Source organism: Aspergillus candidus, assembly GCF_002847045.1.
Source record: "Aspergillus candidus strain CBS 102.13 unplaced genomic scaffold BDW47scaffold_1, whole genome shotgun sequence".
In the NCBI taxonomy this organism is placed as follows: domain Eukaryota; kingdom Fungi; phylum Ascomycota; class Eurotiomycetes; order Eurotiales; family Aspergillaceae; genus Aspergillus; species Aspergillus candidus.
The window spans coordinates 528,090-551,974 of record NW_020194006.1 but is presented as its reverse complement, the minus strand read 5'-3'; the positions used below and the strand labels follow the sequence as shown (position 1 = coordinate 551,974).

The window sequence follows — 23,885 nt, the reverse complement described above, 5'->3', positions numbered from 1 at the left end:
TGTGTCCTCACCACCACTACGGATAGAATGAACCCTTTCAGCAAGTTTGTACTGAAGGAGGTGTCGTTGTATACATGTTCGGGTAGGATAGTACCAAGTCACTATAAATTTCTACTTTCCGCAAAGGTTTCTATATGTGTAGCTGCTCTGGGCCGTTCTTACTTGATGCTAGTAGGGTTGTTTGGAAGTGGTTGGCGTTGGTGATATCTATGTAGTGAGCAAGTAACCAAGTACGGTACTGATGCTGAGGATAAATTCTATGCGATATACATTTATGCTAATGCCTAGCTCGTGAGTGATGGAGGGAAGGAGCGTTAAAGGCATGGTCTTGCCATTGCAATTGACATTACTGGCACCTTCCTCGTCGCTTTCAGTCGGACAAAATGTGTTTATATGGACGGGCAATCCCCAGGACACTGTCTGTCTACATCAACACCATAGCACCATAGCACCCTAGCACCATAGCACCAAAGCATAGTCTATCTCATAATCACCACAACACCATTAGCGGGTTCCCTTTTTCAGTAATTACCAAAGTAAGTCCCCCTCCTCCCCCATCATACCCTCTACTAACCCTCACAGATGCATTCCATCAACCTCACCATCCTCCTCCTCCTTTCCCTCCTCCACCTCGCCCACGGCAACCAAACCAAGCTCTTCACCCGAGGCCCCGCCTTCACCAGCTACCCTAACCCCACCTTTAACATCACCAGTCCGGACCTGGGCAAATCCGGCTCCCCTATTCCCATCGACTACTCCGCCGACGGCGCCGGCCTCTTCCCCTCCCTAAGCTGGCGCACCCCACCGGCAGCAATCGAAGAATACGTCCTCATCAGCGAAGACCCGGACGCACCACTCGCCGAGCCCGTCGTGCACGGCATCTACTTCGGCATCCCGCCGGTCTTCACGGGCGTCAACCACGCCGATTTTATGGTGGACGAGTCGAAGCACGACGCGTTCCGGCTAACGGGCGGGTTCAAGTACGGCGAGAATCGGGGGGAGGGGGTGTATCTGGCGCCGGCGCCGCTGCCGGGCCATGGGCGGCATCGGTACTTCTTTCAGCTGGTGGCGCTTAGTGGGAAGGTGGATCAGCGATTTTTGAGCGATTTGGCGACGAGGGAGGAGATTTTGAGGGAGGTAGAGGGGAAGGTTGTTGGTTGGGGGGAGTGGGTAGGGGTTATGGAGAGGGAGTGACATTCTTTTCTCTCTTTTTTTTTTTACTATGTGTATGTGGTTTGGGGGGGGAGGTGTGACTCTGTACGGAGTACTACGAGTGTTGTTGGTTACCCTGGTGTTATTCCGGGTGTATATGTTATTGTCTAGGTTTAGGACTATTCTGTTAGTTTGGTGGTGTATCCGCTATGTGTCTTGAATCAACGGCGAATGAGTGGCTGTGGATATCCACTGGTCGTATTCTGCTACGCCATAAATAGAATGTCTCACTCAAGAGAAAGTGGTGAGTATGCCGTCTGAGTATGAGTATTGAGGGCACTGCAGACCCGAGAGTTTATCAACACAGACGCGAGGAATGTATCAAAAAGAAAGAATGACAACCCTTCCTATACTAACGGCTACGGAATCACAGCTGTTGGGTAGTAATCTGGGAAGCTGGCAGTAGTGGTAGACTAGTGTAGTAGAACTAGGACAGAACTAGTCCGGTCGATCCACGGAACGCCATCCAACCTATCAGAAAGACAGCCGAGGTCGATCCAGCTCGATCCAGTGAAGCGACCGAAAGGAACCGTCGAGTGGCCGGATGCGGAGACTTCGGATGATCGGGTTGTATTTTGGTTCCTTGTTTTGATTTCTGGTTTGATTTTCTTGTTCCCCTGAATGGTTGTGTTCCTGGAATGTCCTCCCTGGAAGGGTCAACAAGGAGCAATCAATATAGGGAGATGGGGGATTTATCATTGGTATTATTGATGGGTATGGAATGTTGAAACAATAATCAATTATATCTCATCATTCTAACCTATCAACTGGTATATCACCATATGGAACAGTAGCCTGCAATGGTGACAGCAGTTTCAGGCGAGCCATGGCTGAACGGGTCTCCAGTTGCCACCCCAATTGGATCCAACAAGGCCGAAGAAACAAACAGGGAAACTAGTGGTGGATCGTCGGCTCACTAGTCAGGATCCTAGTCAGGATTCTAGTCAGGTATTCCATCATCATCGTTCTTCCCAGGACCAGGATTCTGTCACTTGGCTTTTTCCATTTCTTTTTTAGCCTCTTCCCTCTTCCTGGTGTGTTGTCTAATTTTATCCCGGTTGATCGGCTTCTTCTTCCTTCCATTGGATCTGATTTGGGTGTGACCAGTATTTTCTCGGTGGATCGGTTGAACTACTACGATCGCTCCGATCGTCCAGTAGCTTCTGCTCAGGCAACAAATACTCCTTCTTTCTTCTTGCTTATTTCTTCTTTCTTCTTTCCTCTTTCCTCTTTCCTCTTTCCTACGTTTCTGTACTTCCTTCTTCTCTTTCCCTGCGCCTCTTTGGTTCTTTAGCTTTGTGGCTCAACGGTCAAACTCAACTCTCAAACTCAACTCTCAAACTCACCTCCAATCTCACCTCCAATCTCACCTCATCTTCTCCCCATCCTCATCTCCAACATCCTGCATCATACTCAGACTGTCATCATGAAGTCTCTTCTCAACCTTCTGGTTCTCTCGCTGGTCGCGACCTCGACCGTGGCCGCCCCCGCCCAGTCATCCAACGACCTCACCGACCAGGTCGCTGCCCACTCGGTCGACGAGAAAAATGCCGAAAAGGCCGCCCGTCTCTCTGAAAGATTCCGCGATGCCGCCCGCCGCGTGAGCGATGACAAGACCAAGTCCCCGCGGGAGGACACCTCGCTGGAAGCCCACATGAACATCAAGCGCGACGGGGCCAACAGCTCCGCGGCCCCGGCCACAGAGCCCAGTTCCGCCTCCCAGGGCACCGGTGCCGAACCGACGGCCAGCTCGACCGTCGAGAGTGAACCCACCACCTCTGACGCTCCGCCCCCGCCCCCGCCCTCCTCCACCCAGGAGTCGTCCAAGGAGCCAGCCCCAACCCACGACTCAACCACCACCCAGGACTCGACCACGGCCCAGGATTCCACCACCGCCCAGGATTCCACCACGGCTCAGGATTCCACCACCGCCCACGACTCCACGACTTCGAGCAGCAGCTCCAGCTCCGAGAACGCGCCGGCCTCCACCACGGCTCACCACTCCACCGCTGCCGACCCCACCAAGACCACCAAGACCACCCACTCCAACGGTCCCTCCACCGCAGCTCCCACCACCACCTCGGAGTCTACCTCGGAGTCTACCTCGGATTCTACCTCCTCCTCCGAGGAAACCCCCTACACCTCCACCTTCAAGAGCACCACCACCCTGCCCAACGGCGAGCAGAGCACCGTCACCGCCGTCACCGTCGTCCATCCCACCCAGAACCGCGCCGCGGCCACCACTGGCCCGGCGCCTGGTCTGCAGACGGGCGATTCGGCGGCTGGGCGGGTGGATTTCCGTCCTGAGCTGTATTTGATGGGTGCTGCTGCGGTGGCTATGGTGTTATAATTGAATGTTTTTCCTTTCTCTTTACTTCTTTGACTTGATGGAGTTCTCTGGCCTCTGGTTCATTCGCATAAGGTGGTTTTATGTTCTCACGGTCCTTACGCATAGCATCTGCGGTGTCACTCTCTGATCGGCGATTGTTTTCTGTCTTTATCGGCTTTTAAAAGCGTGGGTATTATAATCTGAATACATATTGATTAGCAGATCTAGTAAAGTAATGTATAATATTAGGCTGAATGCGCATTGCATATAAAAGACATGTCATATACAAGAGCATTGCACGTTAAAAGCATCGCATATTTAAAATATTGCATGTATAGACATTGCAGTTGTTACTGCAGGGTATGTATAAAAATAAAGATATAAACAGTCATAATATAAACAACCAACATCACCCCCACCAATCCAACCACCCCACTCCCTCCCCCCAAAACAACAAAGAATATAATCCAGTAAGATAGATTTCAAACAAGACGTCAAGATGCATCACGAAACCCACCTCTCCTCCCCAGTCCAATATCTCACAATACTCTCCCACCCGGCCACGTCCCCGTCCCTCAGCAGCGCCGCAACATCCACGTTGAGCGGCGAATCCGGCCGCGGGTCCGTCAGCAGGTGCTGGATTGCCGAGAGCGTCGTGGATAATGTGTAGACTGGACTCCAGTGCTCGGTTGTGAGCAGCGTGAGGCAGATCTCGCCGGTCGTGAAGGAGATGTTCGGGTGGGAGATGCGCGTGACGAATGTTATCTTTGGTGGGCTGAGGGGGTAGTTGGGGGGGAGGGCGATGCGGAGTTGCCAGAGGCCGCCTGTGTGTTTATTTCTTGTTAGTGGGTGGGTGGATTGGTTGGGGGGGGGAAGGATGAGGGGTTGAAGGGGGGGGAAGAGGGGAGAGGGGGGAGGGAGGGGAAGGGAGGGGAGAAAGGATACCTTCATAAGGCGTCCCTGTGACACCCTTTAGGACAGCCTCCCAGTGTAGAAGGTCGTCGTCGTTGGTTGGGCCCAGGTGGAGGAGTGCGGAGTTGGGATTGTTGGTGTAGTCTTTTAGCTCGCGGAGGAGGCGTTGGGTTGTGGAGTGGGGGATGGCCATTTCTTTCTGCCTCTTTCTTTTATTTTCTTGGATTCGCTGTTTTGTGGGGGTGGGTGGTGAGGTTGGATCGGGAGGGAGATGAGAGGAGATGAGAGAGATGAGATGGAGGTGTAGATAAATGAGAGGCTGGAAGTTGAAGATGGAAGTGTCGCGAAATCCGACCGAGGCTCAATGTTGTGGGTCCCGTCTCTGTGTCGGTCTGGGGTATCCGACTCGACTCCGACTCCGACTTCCGTCCGCAAATTCGTCGATCCGCGCTACGATACTGTTTGTTGTTCATGTGAAAGCCAACCATTGCTGCTTTCATTCAGTACTATATTGCTTGTTGATTTTTAAATCTACTGTGGCAAGATGCGCACATCTCGTACTTCCCAAGACACCGCCAAACTGGTGCAGGCTCTGTCGCCCCCTGCCCGGACTCGCAGCGCCTTGCGCAGCTTTGCACTCGGTGCGCCTGTTCCTGCAGGACGATTTGACCACGCTTTGAGTGATGACGAGTCATCGCTTTCGTCGGTCAATACTGTTGATATTGAAGATATCGTGGAACCGCCGGCTAAGAAGCGAAAGGCCGCGGTGGACGCGCCGGCGAAGGCTTCCAAGGTGGCGACTGCGGGTGACAGGCAGGGTCGTCTGAGTCGTCGAAGTACTCGGACTGTCGTCAAGAGTGAACCAGAGACGAAGGACCAGAAGGCTCGTCAGACTCCCATCAAGGATGAACCGGAAACAAAGGCCCAGAAAGCCCGTCGCACCCCAGCCCGCAAACTCCAGTCGCCCGACGGCTCCTATCATATGGAACCCCCCTCCAACTGGGAGACCATCTATTCCACCGTTAAGAAGATGAGGGAGGAGAATCCCACTGCCCCTGTCGACACCATGGGCTGCGCGGAGCTGTACTGGCGGGCGTCGTCCCCTCGAGACCGTCGATATCACATTTTGACTGCTTTGATGCTTTCCTCCCAGACTAAAGACACCGTCACGGCTGTTGCCATGCATCGGTTACATACCGAGCTTGGCCAAGACCCTGTGGAAGTGGCAGTCAAGTCTGAAGAAACAGATGAAGTAGCAGTCAAATCTGAAGACACAGATGATGTGGCTGTCAAGTCCGAAGACACAGACGAACTAGCAGTCAAGCCCGAAGACAGCAAAGACAGCACTCTCAACCTGAAGAACATCCTCGCTGTCGCTCCCGAACGACTCAACCAGCTAATCGGGACCGTCGGCTTCCACAACAACAAGACCAAGTATATCAAAGCCACCGCCCTCATCCTCCGCGATCAGCACAATTCCGACATCCCGTCCACCCCAGAAGGTCTGATGAAGCTGCCCGGCGTCGGCCCGAAAATGGCCTATCTCTGCATGAGTGCCGCCTGGGGCAAGCACCTGGGTATCGGCGTCGATGTCCATGTCCACCGCATCACGAACCTCTGGGGATGGCACAAGACTAAGAACCCCGAAGAAACACGTATGGCGCTGGAGTCGTGGCTCCCCCATGATAAATGGCACGAAATCAATAAATTGCTGGTGGGTTTGGGGCAAACGGTTTGCTTACCTATTGGCCGCCGTTGTGGCGAGTGTGATCTAGCAGGGACTAAGCTGTGCAAGAGTGAAGTCAAAGGGCCGGTGACAAAGGGGAAGAAGACAAGAGTGAAGACGGATGATGAAGCCAACATCACTGTCAAAATTGAGGGGGAGACGTGATCGGACACCCCAGGCACTCGCACGCCCAAACAGGAAGTTTGTTATCCCCGTGCACACTCCTCCACACTCCTTCAAAATGACTTCACCTTCATCCATCTTCCATCCATCCTACATTCGCTTTCTGCACCTCCCCTTAAATCTGGTGTCTGCCATCATCACCAGCCTGTGTGTAGGGTTTCCCTCAACTATACTATCATCCAGACGCGTCCTCGACCCGCAGGGCACACCTCTGGTAAGTCAGTCATCTGGATTCACTTGAGGCGTCCTCCTCGACCACAAATGTAACCAACTGACACGTCTACGTGTCAACAAACCCAGCTCCCCTACTGGCACTTCGTATGGACACTGATAGCGAGGAAGAGGCTGACCTTGCCGTCTTCCTCCATCTCGAAGACCTTCGACGAGAGAAAGAAGACCCTAACTGGGGAAGTATGCCGGCTCGCGCACACCCCAAACCTCGCCCTGTCCCCCTGGGTCCAGCAGCAGAGGCGCCCGTGTTGGCGACGAACGCGGCCGGCAACGTAGTCCGTCCGGAGACTCGCCGCGTAACCTTTTTAGACCTACCCGAGCACGTCCAGATCCGTATCTTCCGACACGCCTGGCTGCTCCGGCCCTGTCCCCTCGACCTGAGGTATGAAAAGCATCGAACTGTCTGTCAGACTGGCAACATCCAGTGCAATCGATTCCATGGATTTCTGCCCCCCGGCCGGATGCCCTGGCTGATAGTGAGGCACATTGATTGCCGCCACCCCAGACTACCTACCCAGCTATTCGCGGTGTCCCGTGCCATGCGAGAGCAAGCCGGCGCCATCTTTTTTAGAAGAAACCGGTTCAACATTAAACTCGACACTGTCGCCCAGTTCCGTCTCTTCCGTTCTGCAACCGAATGGGGCGTCCATCACATCCGCAGTCTGCATGTCGACATGGGCCCGGCCTACAACCGGTATCTGGGGCTGGGGATTGGAATACATAGTCGGGTGATGAAGACCTGGACGAAATTCTGCCACGCGGCCGCGGAGAACATGCCTAGCCTTCGGCACTTCAGCCTCAAGTGCAGGGTCCGAGAGTTTGAGGTCGCCTGCAAGATGATGGTCGCGATGGATCCGTTTCCGCTCCTGTCCAATTGCGCGATCCACATGATGACTTCGGTCGATGACGATATTCGCCGTGTTATCAAGCGAGCCGCCTGGAGAGTGACTGGCAATCTGCCCGACAACATGCCTACCTTCCCGTATTTGCGTCTCCCTAAGGAAATCCAGCTGATGGTCCTAGAGAACTTGCTCACCGATCGCTCGGATCCGTATCTGGCGGTCGCCGACAGCGAGGACGGCATCGTTACCTTCCAGGACCGTCGCAACGATCGCCGTATTGTCTTCCCGTTAACCTGCTGCGAGAACTGCTCCCCCGTGGGGGCCATGTGCTTTTGTCACTCGCGTCAGACGTCTTTCTCCACAAGCTGCACATGTTTCTCCTCGCCGCTGCCGTATTTTCTGGTCAGTCGGGGCTTCTACGAGGACGCTCGCCGGATCTTCTTCAGCAAGAATCACTTCGCCTTTCTAGAGGAGGACCCCGAGTTCATGATGCGCTTCTGGCACTACATCCCCACGCAGTCCTTCATGCGAATTCGGCAGCTATCGTTCAAATTCCCTCTCAGCTACCGCATGCCATACCGACCGGGCAAGCTCGTGGACCATTCTACTCTGCTACCCTGGCTGATTCTGCTCCGTTTCATCCGCGAACACTTTGACCTGCCACGTCTGTCGCTCACTATTGTCGACCTGGGCACGAAGAACGCCTTTGCAGGCAACACAACCGAATACCGCATCAAGTTCATGCGCAAGCTGCTCAAGTCGTTCGTAGAATTGCGAGGACTGCGCGACTTTCGCGTTTACCTCGCCGACGACCGCATGTACGAGCATATCGCGGAGGGAGCCGTCCTCGGTCGTAGGAGCAGATCCCGACACGATTTACCTTTCGTGGTTTGACTTTTCTTTCCTTTTTATTCATCTCGCTTTTTTTTAACCCCCTGCCCCAATATCTCTTTGCACATCCATCAACGGTTGGTGATATCTCATCGAATCTTACAAGTCTTCCTGTCATTTGTTTTTATCTTCTTCCATCCATACCGTGTTTGACCTTGCTCTTGGAGAGTGTCTGCTTGGCTTGGTCACAGGATGGTTCCATGTTTTATTCTGTTGCTTAGTACTGGGATGGCGCTGTTTTTACAATCACTCTTCTGTAGTTAGCCAATACAAATCTCCGTAAATGAATATCTTACCAGCTGTCAAATACTGTATAATATAGAATATAAGAAGTATAAGAGATATCAAGAAAGATGATATGGAAAACCCTCATAGAGGCAGGTATCATTAGGTATCATTAGCCATCATATAACCAGATGCAGCATGCCACGAATATGTTCAACAGAAAAACCAGAAAAACAGATCCCAAGACCATAATAGTCTTCCACGCACACCCACACAGTGCACATCAAACCAAACCAGCAACCATCATCCCAAGAGCAACAACAGTCGACCAGACACCCCCTCCCTCAACAGCGACAACAGCCGCTCCACTCTCCTTATCATCGTCCTTATCTCCGCCCTTCTCTCCCCTCCCATCCTTCTTCTTCGCCCCCCCCTCATCCTTCCCCCTCCTAACCCGCTCATCAGCAGGCGGGCTCACACTCGACTTCCCCCCGCCAAAGATATTGAAGTCGTGCGGGCCCTCCTTCTCCCAGAGATACCCATGCGCGCAGTCCGCGAACGCCACCTTCGGCTGCGAGGCGTAGAACTTGTCGAAGCTAGCGTCGAGCGCCGCGGAGAGGCTCTTCACTGCGCCGCCTGGGTGCAACTGCTGCCACGGGTGGCGGCAGGAGTCGCCGTTGCAGGATTTCAGCACCATGGTGAGGGTGTTGAGGCGGTGCATGGCTTGTTCGAGGGGGCGGGAGAGGAATTTATGTTGTTGGGGCTTTGCGCCGAGGTTTTTGGTTTGGAGGGGGTCGGCCTTCGGTAGCTTTTGTTAGCTTTCTTTTGGAAAAGAAAAGGAAGAAAAAGGGAGAGGGGGGAATACCTTTAGATCGTAGAATTCTACATCTCCCGTGCACCATACGGAGTAGTAGAGGCTGTAGTCGTCGGAGAGGAGGCGGACTGCTTTGTAGGTGTTTTCGCCGTAGATGTTTCCGGCTCGGGAGGATTCGTTGCTCATCCAGCCGTAGATTCCTTCGGGGACGGCCTGTCATAATTAGTATTGGTCACTGCATGATAGGGATGTAGGTGATAGAGGTGTGATGGAGGAGGTATGTGGTGAAGAGGAAAGAGATAGGGGATACGTACCGACCCCCAGTACTCAACAGCAACGTGCTCATTCTTATCAGCGGCCTTGCTGGCCTTCACCGTCGTCGGGATGGCACTCCCATCCAGTCCGTCTTTCTTGGCGCCGGCGAGTTTCAGGAATGTCGGTGCCAGGTCCGTGTGGCTGGTGATGACGTCGAGGGTCTCGCCTTCGGGGATACCGGGTCCGCGGACGATGAGGGGGACATTGATGTCGGTTTCTACATGATTAGTATGCTTCTCAAGATATGTAGGAAGACAGAATAAAAAGCATACCATATCCGCAGTTCTTCCCAGGCTGCATCGCATGCTGTCCAGCGTGGTACCCATTATCCGTCGAGTAGAAGATATAAGTGTTATCCAGCTCGCCAGCCTTGTCCAGCCGATCGATCAACGCGCCGATCATCTCGTCGACAGACTGCAGCGCGCGCAGCCGGCACCGCTGGAACTCGTCGATGTAGTCCAGCACGTGCGGCTTGATGGGCTCCAGCTGGCCCACCCAAGCCGGGCCGTTCTCGATGGCACGGTTGAAGCTCTTATCGCGCGGGATGCGGTAGTCCTTGAACAAGTTCGCATGGCGATCAGGGTACTCCGGCTCGCCGAACCAAGCGGCCTTGGTCGAGGGATCGAAGCTGCCGTTCGAGTGCGGCGCGTTCGGCGCCACAGTCAGCATCCAGGGGCGACCGTCCTCGCTCTTCAGCGCGTCGTCGAGGAACCCCAGCGCCTTCTTGCGGATGACGTCGGTCGAGTACTGGCCGGAGTAGTCGACGGGGGGCTCCGCGTTGCGCGTCATGCGCGCCGCGTGGTAGCGGTACGTCCACGGGTCCAGCATCAGGTCGGACCCGTTGAACCCGCGCGGGTACGGCTTGTTGTAGTTCTTCTCCGTGTGGGAGTTCCACAGCTTGCCGACGTAGTACGTGTCGTAGCCGGCGTCTTGCATCCACAGCGGCAGGTAGTTGTCGTTCCAGCCGGCGCTGACCACCCTCGGGTACCCGCCGTAGGGGGGCTCGACGTTGGTGACGTTTGTGTTGTGCGGCATGCGGCCGGTCCAGAGGTTGGCGCGCGAGGGACAGCATAGTGCGACCGAGCAGAAGTGTTTGGGGTAGGTGCTGCCCTTTTTGACGAGTTTCTCCTATACGACGTATTAGTGGGTTGTGAGAAGCGCGAGCAGGAGAGAACGAAAGTACCTGGAGCTCGGGCATGTGCTCCAACCCACCAATGGCTTCCTTGCCTTGGTCATCGGTCAAGATGAACAGAATATTGGGCTGCTTCGCGGCGACGCCGAGGCCGAGCAGGCTCAGAACGAACTGGGCGGCCGTGAACTTCATCGTGTCTCGTCGCTCAGATGGAGTGCACTCAATTCCAAGCCGTCAACCCGGTGCTCAGCCAGGGTCACATCCCCAATAAATAAAGATTGACCTCGCCCCCCCAATCCACCCGACCCAGGTTTGTATCATTTCTCCACCCCATTGCACACCGTCGATCTCATCGGCGCCTAGGTGGCTAGCGGGGGGGCTAATCTACGCGGCGAAGGCCCCCGATCGTCCATCCAACAGGTGTCTAGAAACTGCCCCCGTTGACGATACCCCATCGAACTAGAGAAAACAGGGTGGAATTGCACAATCGAACCGCGGATGATGCCAGACGCACGCATGGAAAATACGCGATCATGGTGGGTCGCTGTCCCGTCTCCAACTTTCCTGGCATCCCGGTTGAAGAAATAAAAGAAGAAAAAAAAAAAGTGGCACCGCATCCGGCCGCATTACCTGGCTCGTATACCCTTGCAAGGATTGGCCAATGTGCCTGTCCCTGATTATTATTATTGGGGCAGTATTTGAATTTTCTTCTTTGGGGAGGAGGGTCTTGATGACGGTCGAACCAAAAAACATATGTTCGGGCCCTAACACTAATCCTTCAGGTCTAAATGTCGATCATCACGACAACTCGCTCCACTCTGGACTCATGCTTTCCAGAGCTTGCGGAGCTCTCTGGTCAGTCACTCAAGTCCAATGTGACTGGATGGATGAGAAGCTTGACGTATGTTATCTTTGCCCATTTGTCCATGATATCATTGCTCGGTAACCTTTGTCGACAGAACAAGAAGATGCAGTCGGAGAGATGCGGTGTCACCCGAGGCAGGAACACTAAACTCTCACCAAATCAGGTTGTTCGAGTCAGATGGGGCTGTGCTGAACCAGGGCAGCGTTTAAATGGGGTTTAATAACCAGCAATAACCCCTGAATGGGCCCAGGTCGGTTATATGTAAATGATCCAACGAAAAACAAGCTGAGGAAAACAACAATTTAAAAAAAAAAAAAAAAAACCAAAGAAAGATAATGGATAAAATAAAAATAAAAGAATAAGATCTACACGGCAATGACAACCTTCCCAAAATGACTTCCACTCTCCAAAAACCGCATCGCCTCCTTCGCCTCCCCAAACCCAAACACGCGATTCACGACGGGTCGAATCTCCCGCGCCTCGTAAAATCGCAGCATCTCCTCGAACCGGTCCTTTGGGCCGTTGATGATCCCCTTGAGGGTGACATTGCGGCGCAGCGCCAGCAGGTTCGTGTTGAGACGGGTTCCCTCGGTGTCCATCTTGCCGGAGACGTAGCCAATGCAGTCGATGAGGCCGCCGAATGCCACGCAGTCGAAGCTCTGTCCGAGCGTCTGCGCTCCGCCCGTCTCGAGGATGACGTCCGCGCCGTGGTTGCCCGTCGCGGCCATGACGGCCGGGGCCCACTCGGGGGTGCTGCGGTAGTTGATGGTGTGGTCTGCGCCAAGGGCACGGGCTTGCTTGAGTTTGTCGTCCGAGGAGGAGGTTACGATCACTGCATTCATCAGTTTATGCCTTGACACACACCCTAGCGGCTGGATAAGACGGCTCAACAGAGGGAAGACTCACCTTTCATGCCAGAAGCCTTTCCAATCTGCAAACCCGAGATAGCAACACCGCCCGTACCCTGCACCAAGAGATACTCGCCCTTGCCACCAGGCTGGCCCATAGGGCGCATACCATTGATGGACATCCAAGCGGTGACCGCCGCGATGGGCAGAGTGCAAGCCTCATTGTCAGTCAGGTAAGCCGGGGTGCGGACGAGCGCCGATGCAGGAAAGACGCGGTGGGTAGCCAGGACGCCGTCCAGCGGCAGACCCATGCTTCTACTGAGCTCTTTCTCGGTGATCTGACCGGTCTGGTGGTCGGGGCAGAAGGTCGACAGCACGCGGTCACCGACCTTCCAGCTGGAGACGGCGGGGCCGACCGCCGTGATGACCCCGCACATGTCCGAGCAGGGGACGATGGCGGCCTGACTGACGGACTTGTGGTGGGTGTATTCCCCGTTGGTGACTATTATCTTAGCTTCGAGCCATCTGATAGAGGGTGAGACATACCCTCTACATCGCGGTAGTTGAGCGAGACGGCGTGGATCTCGACGAGGACTTCGTCGGTGCCTGGGGTGGGCATGGGAGTTTCGGTCAGCTGGAGCGAGTCGATGCCCTCGAGGGGGGTCTTCCACTGCTTGATTGACATTTTTATCGTCTTTTTCTACTTTGTTCTTTCTTTTTTTTCCGTTGTTTGATAGATTGTGGATGTAGAATCCCGGTCTGAATGATGTACAAGACTGGCGTCACATATGGACATGGATTTATAAGCTTTATTACTAATCATGAGGCTCGTCCTATACTAGAGTTGCTATTTCACGTTACTTGAGTGTGTATTCAAAAAGTATGTAGGATATACTATCTCTGATGTAGTATGATAAAAGTCTCTATTCATATCGAAGAGTACTTACTTTGAAGACTAGTAAAAAGATCACCCATGGAACGCACCCTCCACTTACCACAAAGCAGTAATATATACCGCCCCATCTATTCAATATAATCGCGCAACTACTGCCAAATTAAATAGTACAAAGACTGAGGAGTAAAAGATAGATATTTAAAACGCAAGCTAAAAAGGCAACCAACAATAATCAACAAAACAATTAAATAACATAAATAGACCAAACTAAAATATCACCAGCAGGGCTGTGTCTACCATCCCGCATATGCCAAACAGACAATGCATAAGGCCGGGGTGCGACAAATGAAAAATATCCCCGAAGTCACTGCTTCATGCAGCCATAACTTCATCTCTATATTCGTACATAAGCAGTATACAGGCGCCGAGGCTGAATCATACCTGCAGCTACTAAACAGCCTAATCAAAGCCACACTACGCTACACCTATTGCTGACCTATGTACCGAGTACCATGTATATAAACCCTGCAGTGTATGTACAGCCTTACGCCAACCCCGCGCGGGGTCTTCAGCCTTCCGCACGCCGTTGTGACTCCGTAGATAGTACGATATTATTAGGTGCGAGGAGCCAATCCAACGTTGATTATTTATTTGTGGTGCTTACATATTTCGTAGCCTTTCGCTTGCTTGTATCTACTAAGCGGAGGGTAAACTGGAAATAAGCTGAAGATAAAGTACAGAGTAGTAACCTCGGCATAACGGTAGATGAAAAGTCCCCCGACACTTAATGACAATCCACCATTCCTTCGTACCCCCCAGGAAGTAAAGTAAAGTTAACGACCCAAATCCTCCCGCCCATCACCCGAAGATCATCAACGTCACTCTACACTACATCCTAGTACCTACATATTGGTGCAGCATGTACGGTGTACTCAGCATCAACTGACCATCATCTCATCCCTCCGCCCGCTGGCGTGCTTGCTTGCGTGCTTGACTATTTTAGTCACGTGTGGCTCATTAGCGGAGCAGGCAGCCAGTTTGCTAGCTTGCATTTAGATTAATCCTCAACGCTTGCGAGTTGCGGTGTGGGTGGTTTTACCCTTGCTTGCTCGTTGAATTGTCTGTTTTGATATTTGGATGGTGGGTGTCGACTCGGGGAATAGCACCATTTGGGAAGGAGATGGATGCATGGATGGTATGATGTGGGTGAGTGTGGTGTGGGGGGGTGTGATGCGGGGCGGACCCTTACTATACGTGCTTCTTCATGCGAGAATATGTGTGAGAGAGTGAATCTTTGATAGTATGTGGATAGAGAGGTAGGGTTCTTATGGGAAATGGGTAGGAAATATCAAGTGTGGCAAGTGTGCTTTTGGACCTTTATTCCATCATCATTGTAAAGAGCTTTAGATAGTTACGTTATCACTATCTACCTTACCACGTCGATGGGGCGGATTGTGCGTGGAACTACACTTAAATAACCATCAATCATGGCTGAAACGGTTTCTAATCAGCCGCTGAACACACTGGATAGTTAAAGGCACTCGCATTAACTAGCCATTGAATCTGCATCTGTGGACCATGTGTGAATATACAGGAAAAACTAGTATACACGTACAACGACTTCAATTGCAATCATATATCGGAACATATACAGCCCTACAGGGTCAGAGCCAACGATATACCACTAGTACAGTACAGTGCACGCACCAATATAGCAAAATATCCATCCACGTCAACATGGACAGTACAAAAACGGAGAACGAGACAAAACTCGACAAGTCTGAATCGCTAGACGCACCAAGACATAGTTATGGATCAACATGGATCAACATGACAAAGCCACACAAACAAGTGCAATCAAGTGCAATCAATCAAAAATATAAAACAAGAAGAAGAAAGGTTGGGTATATGGCAGCCGGTCCAATGCAAACATAACAACAAAACAAGGGATAAAAGAAGAAAGCGGTTAAATAATGAGTCCCTGCCACACTTTCTACACCCAGCCCGCTCAACGAGCGTTGCATGCATGCCCCCCCATAAGCCAGTCAGTCAGTCAAAAGGTTAGTTCAGGTTAGGTAGTGAGTGGTAATCATATCATCATCAGTCGGGTGGTGCGTCGTTCGGGGAAGCGACGCGCGCCCGGTGGTGGCATCAGAGGGGAGTTCGGCCGTCCGTACGGTCCGTCGAATGATCCCGGGGGAGGGCGCAGGCCGCGGCCGCGCCCGGGGGGTCCTCCTCGGCCTGGGGGGAACCCACCGCGAGGAGGCCCGTAGCCAGGCGGGGGCGGGCCGTAGCCGCGACCGGGGGGCCCGGGGGGCCCGGGGGGCGCCAACGGGGAGGACGGCATTGTTGGGCGACGGAAGCGGTGCGGGGAGACGGAGGCTGCTGCGCGACGGGCGTCGCGCTCGCAGTAGGCCAGGCCGTTCCACTCGAAGTATTCGCCCTTGAGGATGACGTTGCAGGTGCGGCAGGTGAGACAGTCGGGGTGGAAGCGGACGCGGTCGACGGGACCCATGCCGCGGCGTTCGATGGTCTCGAGGAACTGGCCCTCGATGCCCTGGTGGCAGGTTTGGCACATGGAGCCGTTGCGCTCGTGGTAGTGCTGGGAGCAGAAGGGGAGGTCGTTGAGGACGTAAAAGTCCATTGTTTGGAAGGGCACCTTGCAGTCGAAGCAGACGAAGCAGTTGCGGTGGTACCGGCCGGTGAGGCGGCCGTCTTTGGAGGAGATGGATTTCCCCATGATGGTCTCGCCACAGCCCTTGCATCGGCCCTTGGGACGGGGGGTCGGCGAGACCCCCGGGAGCGGCTCCGTGGCTGACCGCGCGATGCCGCTATTGGGGCCCGGTGAGAGGCTCCCGTCCGTCTCGCGCGACTGCTCCCGGCGTAGCGCTAGACTGCCCTGGCCGAGGGCCGGGTCCGTCGGTGAATCGGGGGCCATCTTGGCGCCGGCGGGGATCTTGGGCGGTTCCAAGTCGGTTGGGCTTTCGTGGATCTGCCCCAGCGGCGGGCCCTGCGTCTGCAGCTCTTCCAGCACCGGTCCCAGTCGGCCTTGGTCGGAGGGCTTTCGCCGCGACAGACTGGCTTCGGACGGGAGACTAGACAGAGACGTGCCGCTCCGGCTCTCGGAGGGTGACACGTCCGACGAGGCCGTGGAACTGGTCACGGTGTGGTTGCTTTCCAGGCCCAGCGCCCGCGCGAAGTTGGACATGGACAGGCCGCTGTCGCTAGTGGCGTCGGAATTCTTCCGCTGGGCCGTGTGGGGATCGTTCGGGCTGTCCGGGTGGTTGGGCTGGAGATGGCCCGACTCGGCAGCTTTATACGCTCGGTAGTCGGCCGGCGTGTCGGCCGGAGATTTGGAGCGATGATCCGACTCGTCGGGCAGATCATGCGGGGCACCGTGCATGCTGTGCGAGGGGCTCCGGAAGAACAGCTCGTCGGAGCGACGAGAGGTGCTCGACCGTTCTGAGCCTGGATTCGACGCGACCCGCAATGGACTGGGGCGATGTCGGTCGGGCTCCAACCGGTCACCAAGGCGCTCGCCCCCGTGGTCCGGCCCATGGCCCAGGTCGAAGCTGCCCACGCTGTCGCCACGACTGTCATGCCTCACGGAGCCTCCGGACATGCTCGAGTCCGAAAAGGCCGACTCGTGCAGGGCATTGCGGATGGCATCCGTGGGGATGGGCGGGACGTCCTCGTAGCGGTACGGCTGCGCAACACTGCTAAACGAGGCGATTCGGCTGGAGTAGGTGGTCAACCGCTTGTCACTGATGTCGCCGTAGCGGGAGCTCGCGAAGGACGTGCGATAACTACTCTTGCTGTCGATGGAGGGTCCCGATCGGTGAGACACGCCCATGGGAGGGCCATGGTCCTTGGCCACGGGAAGCGGCGGAAGGTCATCCTCCTCGAGCGGCAGATTGGCACTCCGTGGCGGATCGTGGGCCGCGGACGGGGTAGGCATTGCATTGAGATAGGGCAGCGAGGGAACTGGAGGGGCGGAATTGGCATCTTTCAGATCGCTAGTCCCCGGGCGCCGGAGGGACATGGACCGCGGCATGGGGAAGTCATTCAACGAGGCGCCCAAGCCAAAATCTGGGGAATCCGGGGAGTCGGGCAGCGGTCGGCGCGTAAACGAGCGCTGCGCCGCGGCAGTTGAGAGTGGCGCGGGGGTCAGGCTATCATCATTCATGCCCCCGTCCACCTGCATAAACGGCCGGTCTAGAGGGAGCATTAGCCATGGGTTCCGGGGATTTGTATCCAGACGGGAGAGGTCTGATCATACTGGCTGCAGCCGGGTCAATGCGGGGGGGAGGTCCCGTTCTAGGGACTTTCGCCGCCCAGGCATCCTCCTTTGGCGGCGGCGGTGGTGGTTCGAACCCTGCAAGGAAGTCAGCGCATGCCAGAATATTTCAAAAAGGAAGAAACAGAAAAAAGAAAAGAAAGCATACCAGCAGGCGGACAGATGTGGTCCCCCATGGACATGATCTCAACGTTCAAGCCGCAATTGGAGCATTTGATGGTGGGCAGCAGGCCCGCATCCATTGCCATGGCCATGATGCGGACGCGAAGTTCTCAACGGGGAGTTACTCATAAGTCAATCGGAGAGGAAGAATGGAAGAAGGTGACGAGAGAAGGGGAGAACGAGTGAGTGATGAAGGGAAGGGCTCCTCGCGTCCCCGGCGCAGTCACCCCAGATTTTGGCCCTGACCGAGGCGATATCCGATGGATTTGGCTGGGCGAGGAGAATGATTGGTGACTAGAAGGAATCAATAGGAAATGAGGCAGGCTAAGGATAAATAATAGTCATGAAATGCGACATTGGAGTCAAATAAACTCGCACATGTAAATAGAATAAATAAATAACAACCAATAAATCAATCAATAAATCAATCAATCAATCAAGAAAACCAAATCAACAAACCCAAACAATGACAACTACCCGCAGAAGAAGAAGAATGGTAAAACAGAAGAAGAGGAAGAAGAAGAAGAAGAAGCAAGCAGCAGCAGCATCAGCATCAGCAGCAGCAACAAAAGGGTCCATGCAGGAGAGAGAGAAGTGAAAGAAGTGGGGAAGAAAAGGAACCAATTGAGTCTCTCCAACCCACACTAGGGAACGAACTAGCTCCCCTCGTGCATCCACCGATCCTGCGCTGAGGTGCCCCTCTGGGTTTGGCGTCTCACGCTATTCTTAGGCTTGGTCCTGATTGAGCTTAGTGGGGTTGTGCCCCGGAGGAATAGACTTGCTTAGGGACCGACCCCAATCAGTGATGGTCAAGGGCAACACGCGGTCCTCAAATGAACTTCACTTCGGTACTATCTGGGTCCGTTTTTTTTTTTTTTTTTTTTTTTTTTACTTGCTTTTTAATATATTTTGATTGATTCTTTTCTGGGTTGTCTCCCCTATTCCATCCTATAGATAGGGGAGATTTCAATTTTATGTTTCTCTCTGTAGAAAATTCGAACATCGGAGAAAGCCACATTGGACTAGCGAGAGACAGAAGGAAAAAAATAGAACGAATAATCTTGGTCCTTCCCCTTTTACCGACTGGGATGATTTTAGTGATCTTACCATGTCTCCATCCTTTCGTACTGCTGACGCTCCCTCCACAACCATCATCCTACCCCTGAACCATACTCCTTCTGCAGATCATCCTCAGGGGCTGACTCTTCCTGTTGCGTTCGCTTCCACTGTCCCTACCACTCTACCACTCCGCATATCATTCTTGATTCTGACGGGCGGAGTCTGCCTTGCCCCAAGAATGATACAATGGAAAAGTGTCTTTTTTTTTCTTTCTTTTTTTTTTCTTTTTCTCTTATAGTTTCTGGATGGATGGCGATAAGAATAACCGGACAATATGCTGATCCGATGTATTGTTATTTTTGGGCGGGATAATCGTATCTGACCGTCGATGATCCCCTCCATGTTGTACTCATCCCGTGTAAATCAAACAAGGAACTAACCCGGAGGGAGAAGGATCATCATCCCATGATATTCTGTCTCCATGTCCACCATTTTCATGGTTATCCTCGTAGGTTGTAACCCAGTCCGTGCTTTCTATTGTATCGGACATGGGACAGGCAAGGCACCCGTCGATCCACTAGTCATGTTCCTTGACTCTTCCACTACATAATGAGTACTAGAGATTGTCCGCCGTGACTGTCAGCTTACCCTCGGTCAAACTGGAGTGGTTTGTCCCCGCGGAACTAGCACTCATTCCAGAGGACGACAGTTACGGGGCCGATGGATCATCGTATGGCTGTTAGATCGTGGTTCGGTCGGGGTACGCAAGCTGCGTTATCATTCCTACCCCATTATCCCTGATGAGTTCCTCGGACGGACTGACTGGGAAGGAAAGGCCGGAGTTCTCCATGTGTTCTCCATCTATTTGTTGTTTCATCCGAACCCAGGCCCGTCCCTGGCGAGCGGGATGGATTAACATTCTGGCGTGGTGTTGATCCGTGCGTACTAGGAAGATATATAGGAAATATATCCACCGAGTCGTTATTCACTACCATGTCGCCTCTGAGCATGAGAATTGGCGGAATAATTGCTATGGTTTGTAGCTCCAGAAACACACCGTTGCCTAAATCCATGCCAAACAAATGTGGACGAACAAACACTACAAACCCACTCAATACTACACTAGCGATTAGGCGGAGAATCATCATGGATCCATGGTTCGAACCTTTTCTTCCTCCGCTCACCGCAATGTCTCTCCTGGCAATTGATTTATCTGAATTGGATTCGGTATACACAGACATATTTACACAGAGATGTGTAGATGTACAGATATTGTACACATAGAACTTAGCACCGACATCGTGTCTGAACACAAACCGTTGGATTCGAGAATGACAAACAATGGTTACCTGGATGTGCGGCCCACTCCAGCAGCTAAGCGATACGCGCAGACCACCGACTGCCCCGAGTCCACTGGGCAGTTCGCATTATCTCCCTTGGGGTGTTTTTCTGTTAGCGGGGTAAAAAACGAAGAACACTGGGATCAAAAGGACAGATGGTTTCTTCCAGAACATGGACTGAAACTTTCAAACTACCCGCGTTTACCCCCATGGACCTCGCCTGGATCACTCATGGCCCACTCTTGGCCAATTAACTGGGCCAGGTGGTGACAGTTGGGCCTGCATGATATCCAGTGTGGGATCCACCGTTGTTGGGGATCCATTGACCTGGTGATGGCATGTTCATGGAAAAGCAGACTGATCTGATAAATATATCATTCATCCTCTATAATGATTCCATAACATTCTGATGATCAGGTGGGATCTGATCACTGATCACCGATCTATATAATCCAGTTCTATCTCATGATCGAGGGGTAGAGGGGTATGATCAGGTACACTATCAAACCATTGTAGGGCTTTCGGACCTCGTCCGGTAACAGGATTTACCCTACAGACCGCCAGTTCTCGCTTGACCACTTTAGTGTCAAGTTAGCCATGAAATCCCAGCAGTGAATGGGTGAATGGATTAGATTTGAAAGGAATAGGCTAGTCTCGACCACTTGTTCCCCTTCTTAGTCAGTGACTGTGCTGGCGGCCGGGTTCGGATGTCGCCCGTGACTAAGCCGGAGTCTCTCCTACTTAATCCCCCCTCCATCCTCTCCTGTTTTCATCTTTCTCTCCACCTCCATTCCAATTCTTCCCAATCGTTCGAATTCCAAAGCTTGGCCAGTTTCGTCTGACACTTTGATCACACTCCTTGAGCGTGGTCTGTCAAAAACCGCCAAAATTTTCTCCACACTTCTCAACTCGTGAGTTCCCCATGTCCCCTTCCGGTCCCTTCCTACTCTGTCCGAGTCCATCAGATGGAGGTCACCAGTCCTTCATTCGACCTCAATTCCTTTCGCACACACTCGAGTCAAATGTACACTGCTAACTGGAACAGCCGGCACCACCCGTTCAACGGCCGCCGCTCATCCAACCGGGGAGGGGCGCCAGATAACTCACTCTACGTACAGTAAACCATCTCACATCCCACCACTCAATCAATTACAATGGCACCCCACGCCAGTGCGGATGTTGCGGCCAATGGCGCCGTGAACGGGTCTGCCTCGTCCTCCTCTCCGCTGTTCACTGTCAACTCGCCCAATGTGGTCTACACCGACAAGGAGATCAGAAGCCAGTATGCCTACCATACCACTGATATCACCCGGACCGCCGACAACAAGCTGGTGGCCACTCCCAAGGCCACCGACTACCACTTCAAGGTCGACCGTAAGGTTGGCAAGGTCGGTGTCATGATGGTCGGCTGGGGCGGGAACAACGGTTCCACCGTCACTGCCGGTCTCATTGCCAACCGCCGCCAGTTGTCCTGGGAGACTCGCGAGAAGATGCAGTCCGCCAACTACTACGGCTCCATGGTCATGGGCTCCACTATCAAGCTGGGCACTGACGCCAAGACGGGCGAGGAGATCAACGTCCCGTTCCATGACATGCTGCCCATGGTTCACCCCAATGACCTGGCCGTCGGTGGCTGGGACATCAGCTCCATGAACCTGGCCGCTGCCATGGACCGCGCTCAGGTCCTGGAGCCCGCCCTCAAGCAGTCGGTCCGCAAGGAGATGGCCGAGATGAAGCCGCTGCCTTCCATCTACTACCCGGACTTCATCGCCTCGAACCAGGAGGACCGTGCCGACAACGTCCTCGAGGGTTCCAAGGCATGCTGGGCCCACGTGGAGAAGATCCAGAAGGACATTCGGTATGTTCACACTTCCTGTTGATGAGAGACAATAGCTCATGAATGCAGTGACTTCAAAGCTCAGAACGGCCTGGACAAGGTCATCGTCATGTGGACTGCCAACACGGAGCGCTACGCTGACATTGTCCCCGGCGTCAATGACACCGCCGACAACCTGCTGAACGCCATCAAGACCGGCCACCTGGAGGTCGCTCCCTCGACCGTCTTCGCCGTGGCCTGTATCCTGGACCAGGTGCCCTTCATCAACGGCTCGCCCCAGAACACCTTCGTGCCCGGCGCCCTCCAGCTGGCCGAGCAGCGCAAGGCCTTCATCGGCGGCGACGACTTCAAGTCGGGCCAGACCAAGATGAAGTCCGCGCTGGTGGACTTCCTGATCAACGCGGGCATCAAGCTCACCTCGATCGCCAGCTACAACCACCTGGGCAACAACGACGGCAAGAACCTGAGCTCGCAGAAGCAGTTCCGCTCCAAGGAGATCTCCAAGTCCAACGTCGTCGACGACATGGTCGCCGCCAACCAGCTCCTCTACGAAAAGGACGAGCACCCGGACCACACCGTCGTCATCAAGTACATGCCGGCCGTGGGCGACAACAAGCGCGCGCTCGACGAGTACTACGCCGAGATCTTCATGGGCGGTCACCAGACCATCAGCCTGTTCAACATCTGCGAGGACTCGCTGCTGGCGTCGCCGCTCATCATCGACCTGGTCCTCATCACCGAGGTCATGACCCGCATCACCTGGAAGGAGGACGCCGGGGCCGACTACAAGGGCTTCCACAGCGTGCTCAGCGTGCTGAGCTACATGCTCAAGGCGCCTCTGACTCCCCCCGGCACTCCGGTGGTCAACTCGCTCAACAAGCAGCGCTGCGCTCTGACCAACATCTTCCGTGCTTGTGTCGGCCTGCAGCCTGAGTCGGAGATGACCCTTGAGCACAAGTTGATGTAACTGCGCCTAGCGTAGTTTGTGGTCTTTGACCTTTCGTCTCACCCAAGTCGTTCGTTAATAAATTGAATGCGTTGATTTACTTGCAATCCACTGTCCATCTCTACTATAGAATAGACTCCAACGTAGTACCTACACAGTAAACACCCACCCAAAAGGTTTAGGTTGCCCCGGGGTCTACAGCACACCCATCTCCCATAACGCTCCTAACAACCCACCACCCTCAATACTCTCTTGAACCAACTCGATGAAACCCACCCCACCCCACCCCATCCCGTCCCCATAAACAACATCCTCCCCCGTCAACCAAATCCAACCCATCCACCACCCCACCCCATCCCACGCAGTCCTAACTTACCAGCTAAGGCCCTACCCTATCCAGTGACCAAACTTAGTCTCATCTACCTTGATTCCCTTCCCTTCCCTTCCCTTCTCCTTTCCCGATCTCTTTTTACCATACTCCCAAGAGGAAATAAGATAAAATGCAGAGCAGCCACGCACAGAGGGGCAAAACATGTGATATAAAGTGCTGAAAGTAAAAGTGATATAAACCGGACTGGGAGGTCAGAGGAAGGAAGCCAGAAGGTGGGGATGGGGCATCCTGTTTGTTCCGTTCTTTGTTTCCTCCCTGCCTTGTTTGTTGGTCTGTTGGTTTGGGTTGGCTGGGTGTTTGCAGGTTTGCTTACAAGGTTGCTACATGCGTACGTAGCATGCTCTTGCCGAGATATTTGGGCGTTTGATGTGTGGTTAGTCACGTAAGAGTGTTTGGTAGCTGTGTAAGATGGTACTTGATTATTTATGTAAGT

General features: G+C 53.7%; 9 protein-coding genes across 9 annotated transcripts; 5 read left to right on the top strand and 4 right to left on the bottom strand.

Moving 5' to 3' along the window:
* Positions 1–269: 269 nt before the first annotated feature.
* BDW47DRAFT_97433 (YbhB/YbcL family Raf kinase inhibitor-like protein) lies at positions 270–1,196 on the top strand (the record flags this gene model as incomplete). The annotated part of the gene is made up of 1 exon (XM_024820424.1): positions 270–1,196. The coding sequence occupies exon 1, from the start codon at positions 583–585 to the stop codon at positions 1,192–1,194; it is 612 nt and encodes a 203-aa protein (XP_024676588.1). The 5' UTR covers positions 270–582.
* An 814-nt stretch (positions 1,197–2,010) lies between these two features.
* Positions 2,011–3,768, top strand: BDW47DRAFT_97432 (putative GPI anchored cell wall protein (Dan4)). The gene has a single exon (XM_024820423.1). The coding sequence runs from the start codon at positions 2,639–2,641 to the stop codon at positions 3,560–3,562; it is 924 nt and encodes a 307-aa protein (XP_024676587.1). The 5' UTR covers positions 2,011–2,638; the 3' UTR covers positions 3,563–3,768.
* On the bottom strand, positions 3,683–4,774 carry pex4 (putative ubiquitin conjugating enzyme (UbcJ)). The gene is made up of 2 exons (XM_024820422.1): positions 4,487–4,774; positions 3,683–4,365 (listed from the first exon to the last, which is right to left on the bottom strand). Exons 1-2 carry the CDS (start codon positions 4,644–4,646, stop codon positions 4,046–4,048), a joined length of 480 nt encoding a protein of 159 aa, XP_024676586.1. The 5' UTR covers positions 4,647–4,774; the 3' UTR covers positions 3,683–4,045.
* A 223-nt stretch (positions 4,775–4,997) lies between these two features.
* Positions 4,998–8,429, top strand: BDW47DRAFT_130373 (endonuclease III domain-containing protein; the record flags this gene model as incomplete). The annotated part of the gene is made up of 3 exons (XM_024817086.1): positions 4,998–5,259; positions 5,320–6,290; positions 6,881–8,429. 3 exons carry the CDS (start codon positions 4,998–5,000, stop codon positions 8,327–8,329), a joined length of 2,682 nt encoding a protein of 893 aa, XP_024676585.1. The 3' UTR covers positions 8,330–8,429.
* Positions 8,430–8,572: 143 nt separating this feature from the next.
* BDW47DRAFT_114716 (sulfatase family protein) lies at positions 8,573–11,004 on the bottom strand (the record flags this gene model as incomplete). The annotated part of the gene is made up of 6 exons (XM_024814706.1): positions 8,573–8,635; positions 9,030–9,350; positions 9,417–9,578; positions 9,680–9,897; positions 9,953–10,808; positions 10,864–11,004. 6 exons carry the CDS (start codon positions 11,002–11,004, stop codon positions 8,573–8,575), a joined length of 1,761 nt encoding a protein of 586 aa, XP_024676584.1.
* A 611-nt stretch (positions 11,005–11,615) lies between these two features.
* Positions 11,616–11,973, top strand: BDW47DRAFT_97425 (uncharacterized protein). The gene has a single exon (XM_024820421.1). It carries the CDS (start codon positions 11,700–11,702, stop codon positions 11,895–11,897), a length of 198 nt encoding a protein of 65 aa, XP_024676583.1. The 5' UTR covers positions 11,616–11,699; the 3' UTR covers positions 11,898–11,973.
* Positions 11,974–12,042: 69 nt separating this feature from the next.
* BDW47DRAFT_121671 (zinc-dependent alcohol dehydrogenase family protein) lies at positions 12,043–13,210 on the bottom strand (the record flags this gene model as incomplete). Its single annotated transcript, XM_024815672.1, has 3 exons — positions 12,043–12,509; positions 12,584–13,027; positions 13,072–13,210. 3 exons carry the CDS (start codon positions 13,208–13,210, stop codon positions 12,043–12,045), a joined length of 1,050 nt encoding a protein of 349 aa, XP_024676582.1.
* A 2,299-nt stretch (positions 13,211–15,509) lies between these two features.
* BDW47DRAFT_130372 (uncharacterized protein) lies at positions 15,510–17,971 on the bottom strand (the record flags this gene model as incomplete). Its single annotated transcript, XM_024817085.1, has 4 exons — positions 15,510–15,661; positions 15,779–17,635; positions 17,700–17,795; positions 17,866–17,971. 4 exons carry the CDS (start codon positions 17,969–17,971, stop codon positions 15,510–15,512), a joined length of 2,211 nt encoding a protein of 736 aa, XP_024676581.1.
* Positions 17,972–21,063: 3,092 nt separating this feature from the next.
* BDW47DRAFT_97419 (inositol-3-phosphate synthase INO1) lies at positions 21,064–23,168 on the top strand (the record flags this gene model as incomplete). Its single annotated transcript, XM_024820420.1, has 3 exons — positions 21,064–21,189; positions 21,324–22,136; positions 22,185–23,168. Coding segments are annotated over exons 2-3 (1,597 nt in total), but the record flags the coding sequence as incomplete, so codon positions are not given.
* Positions 23,169–23,885: the final 717 nt, after the last annotated feature.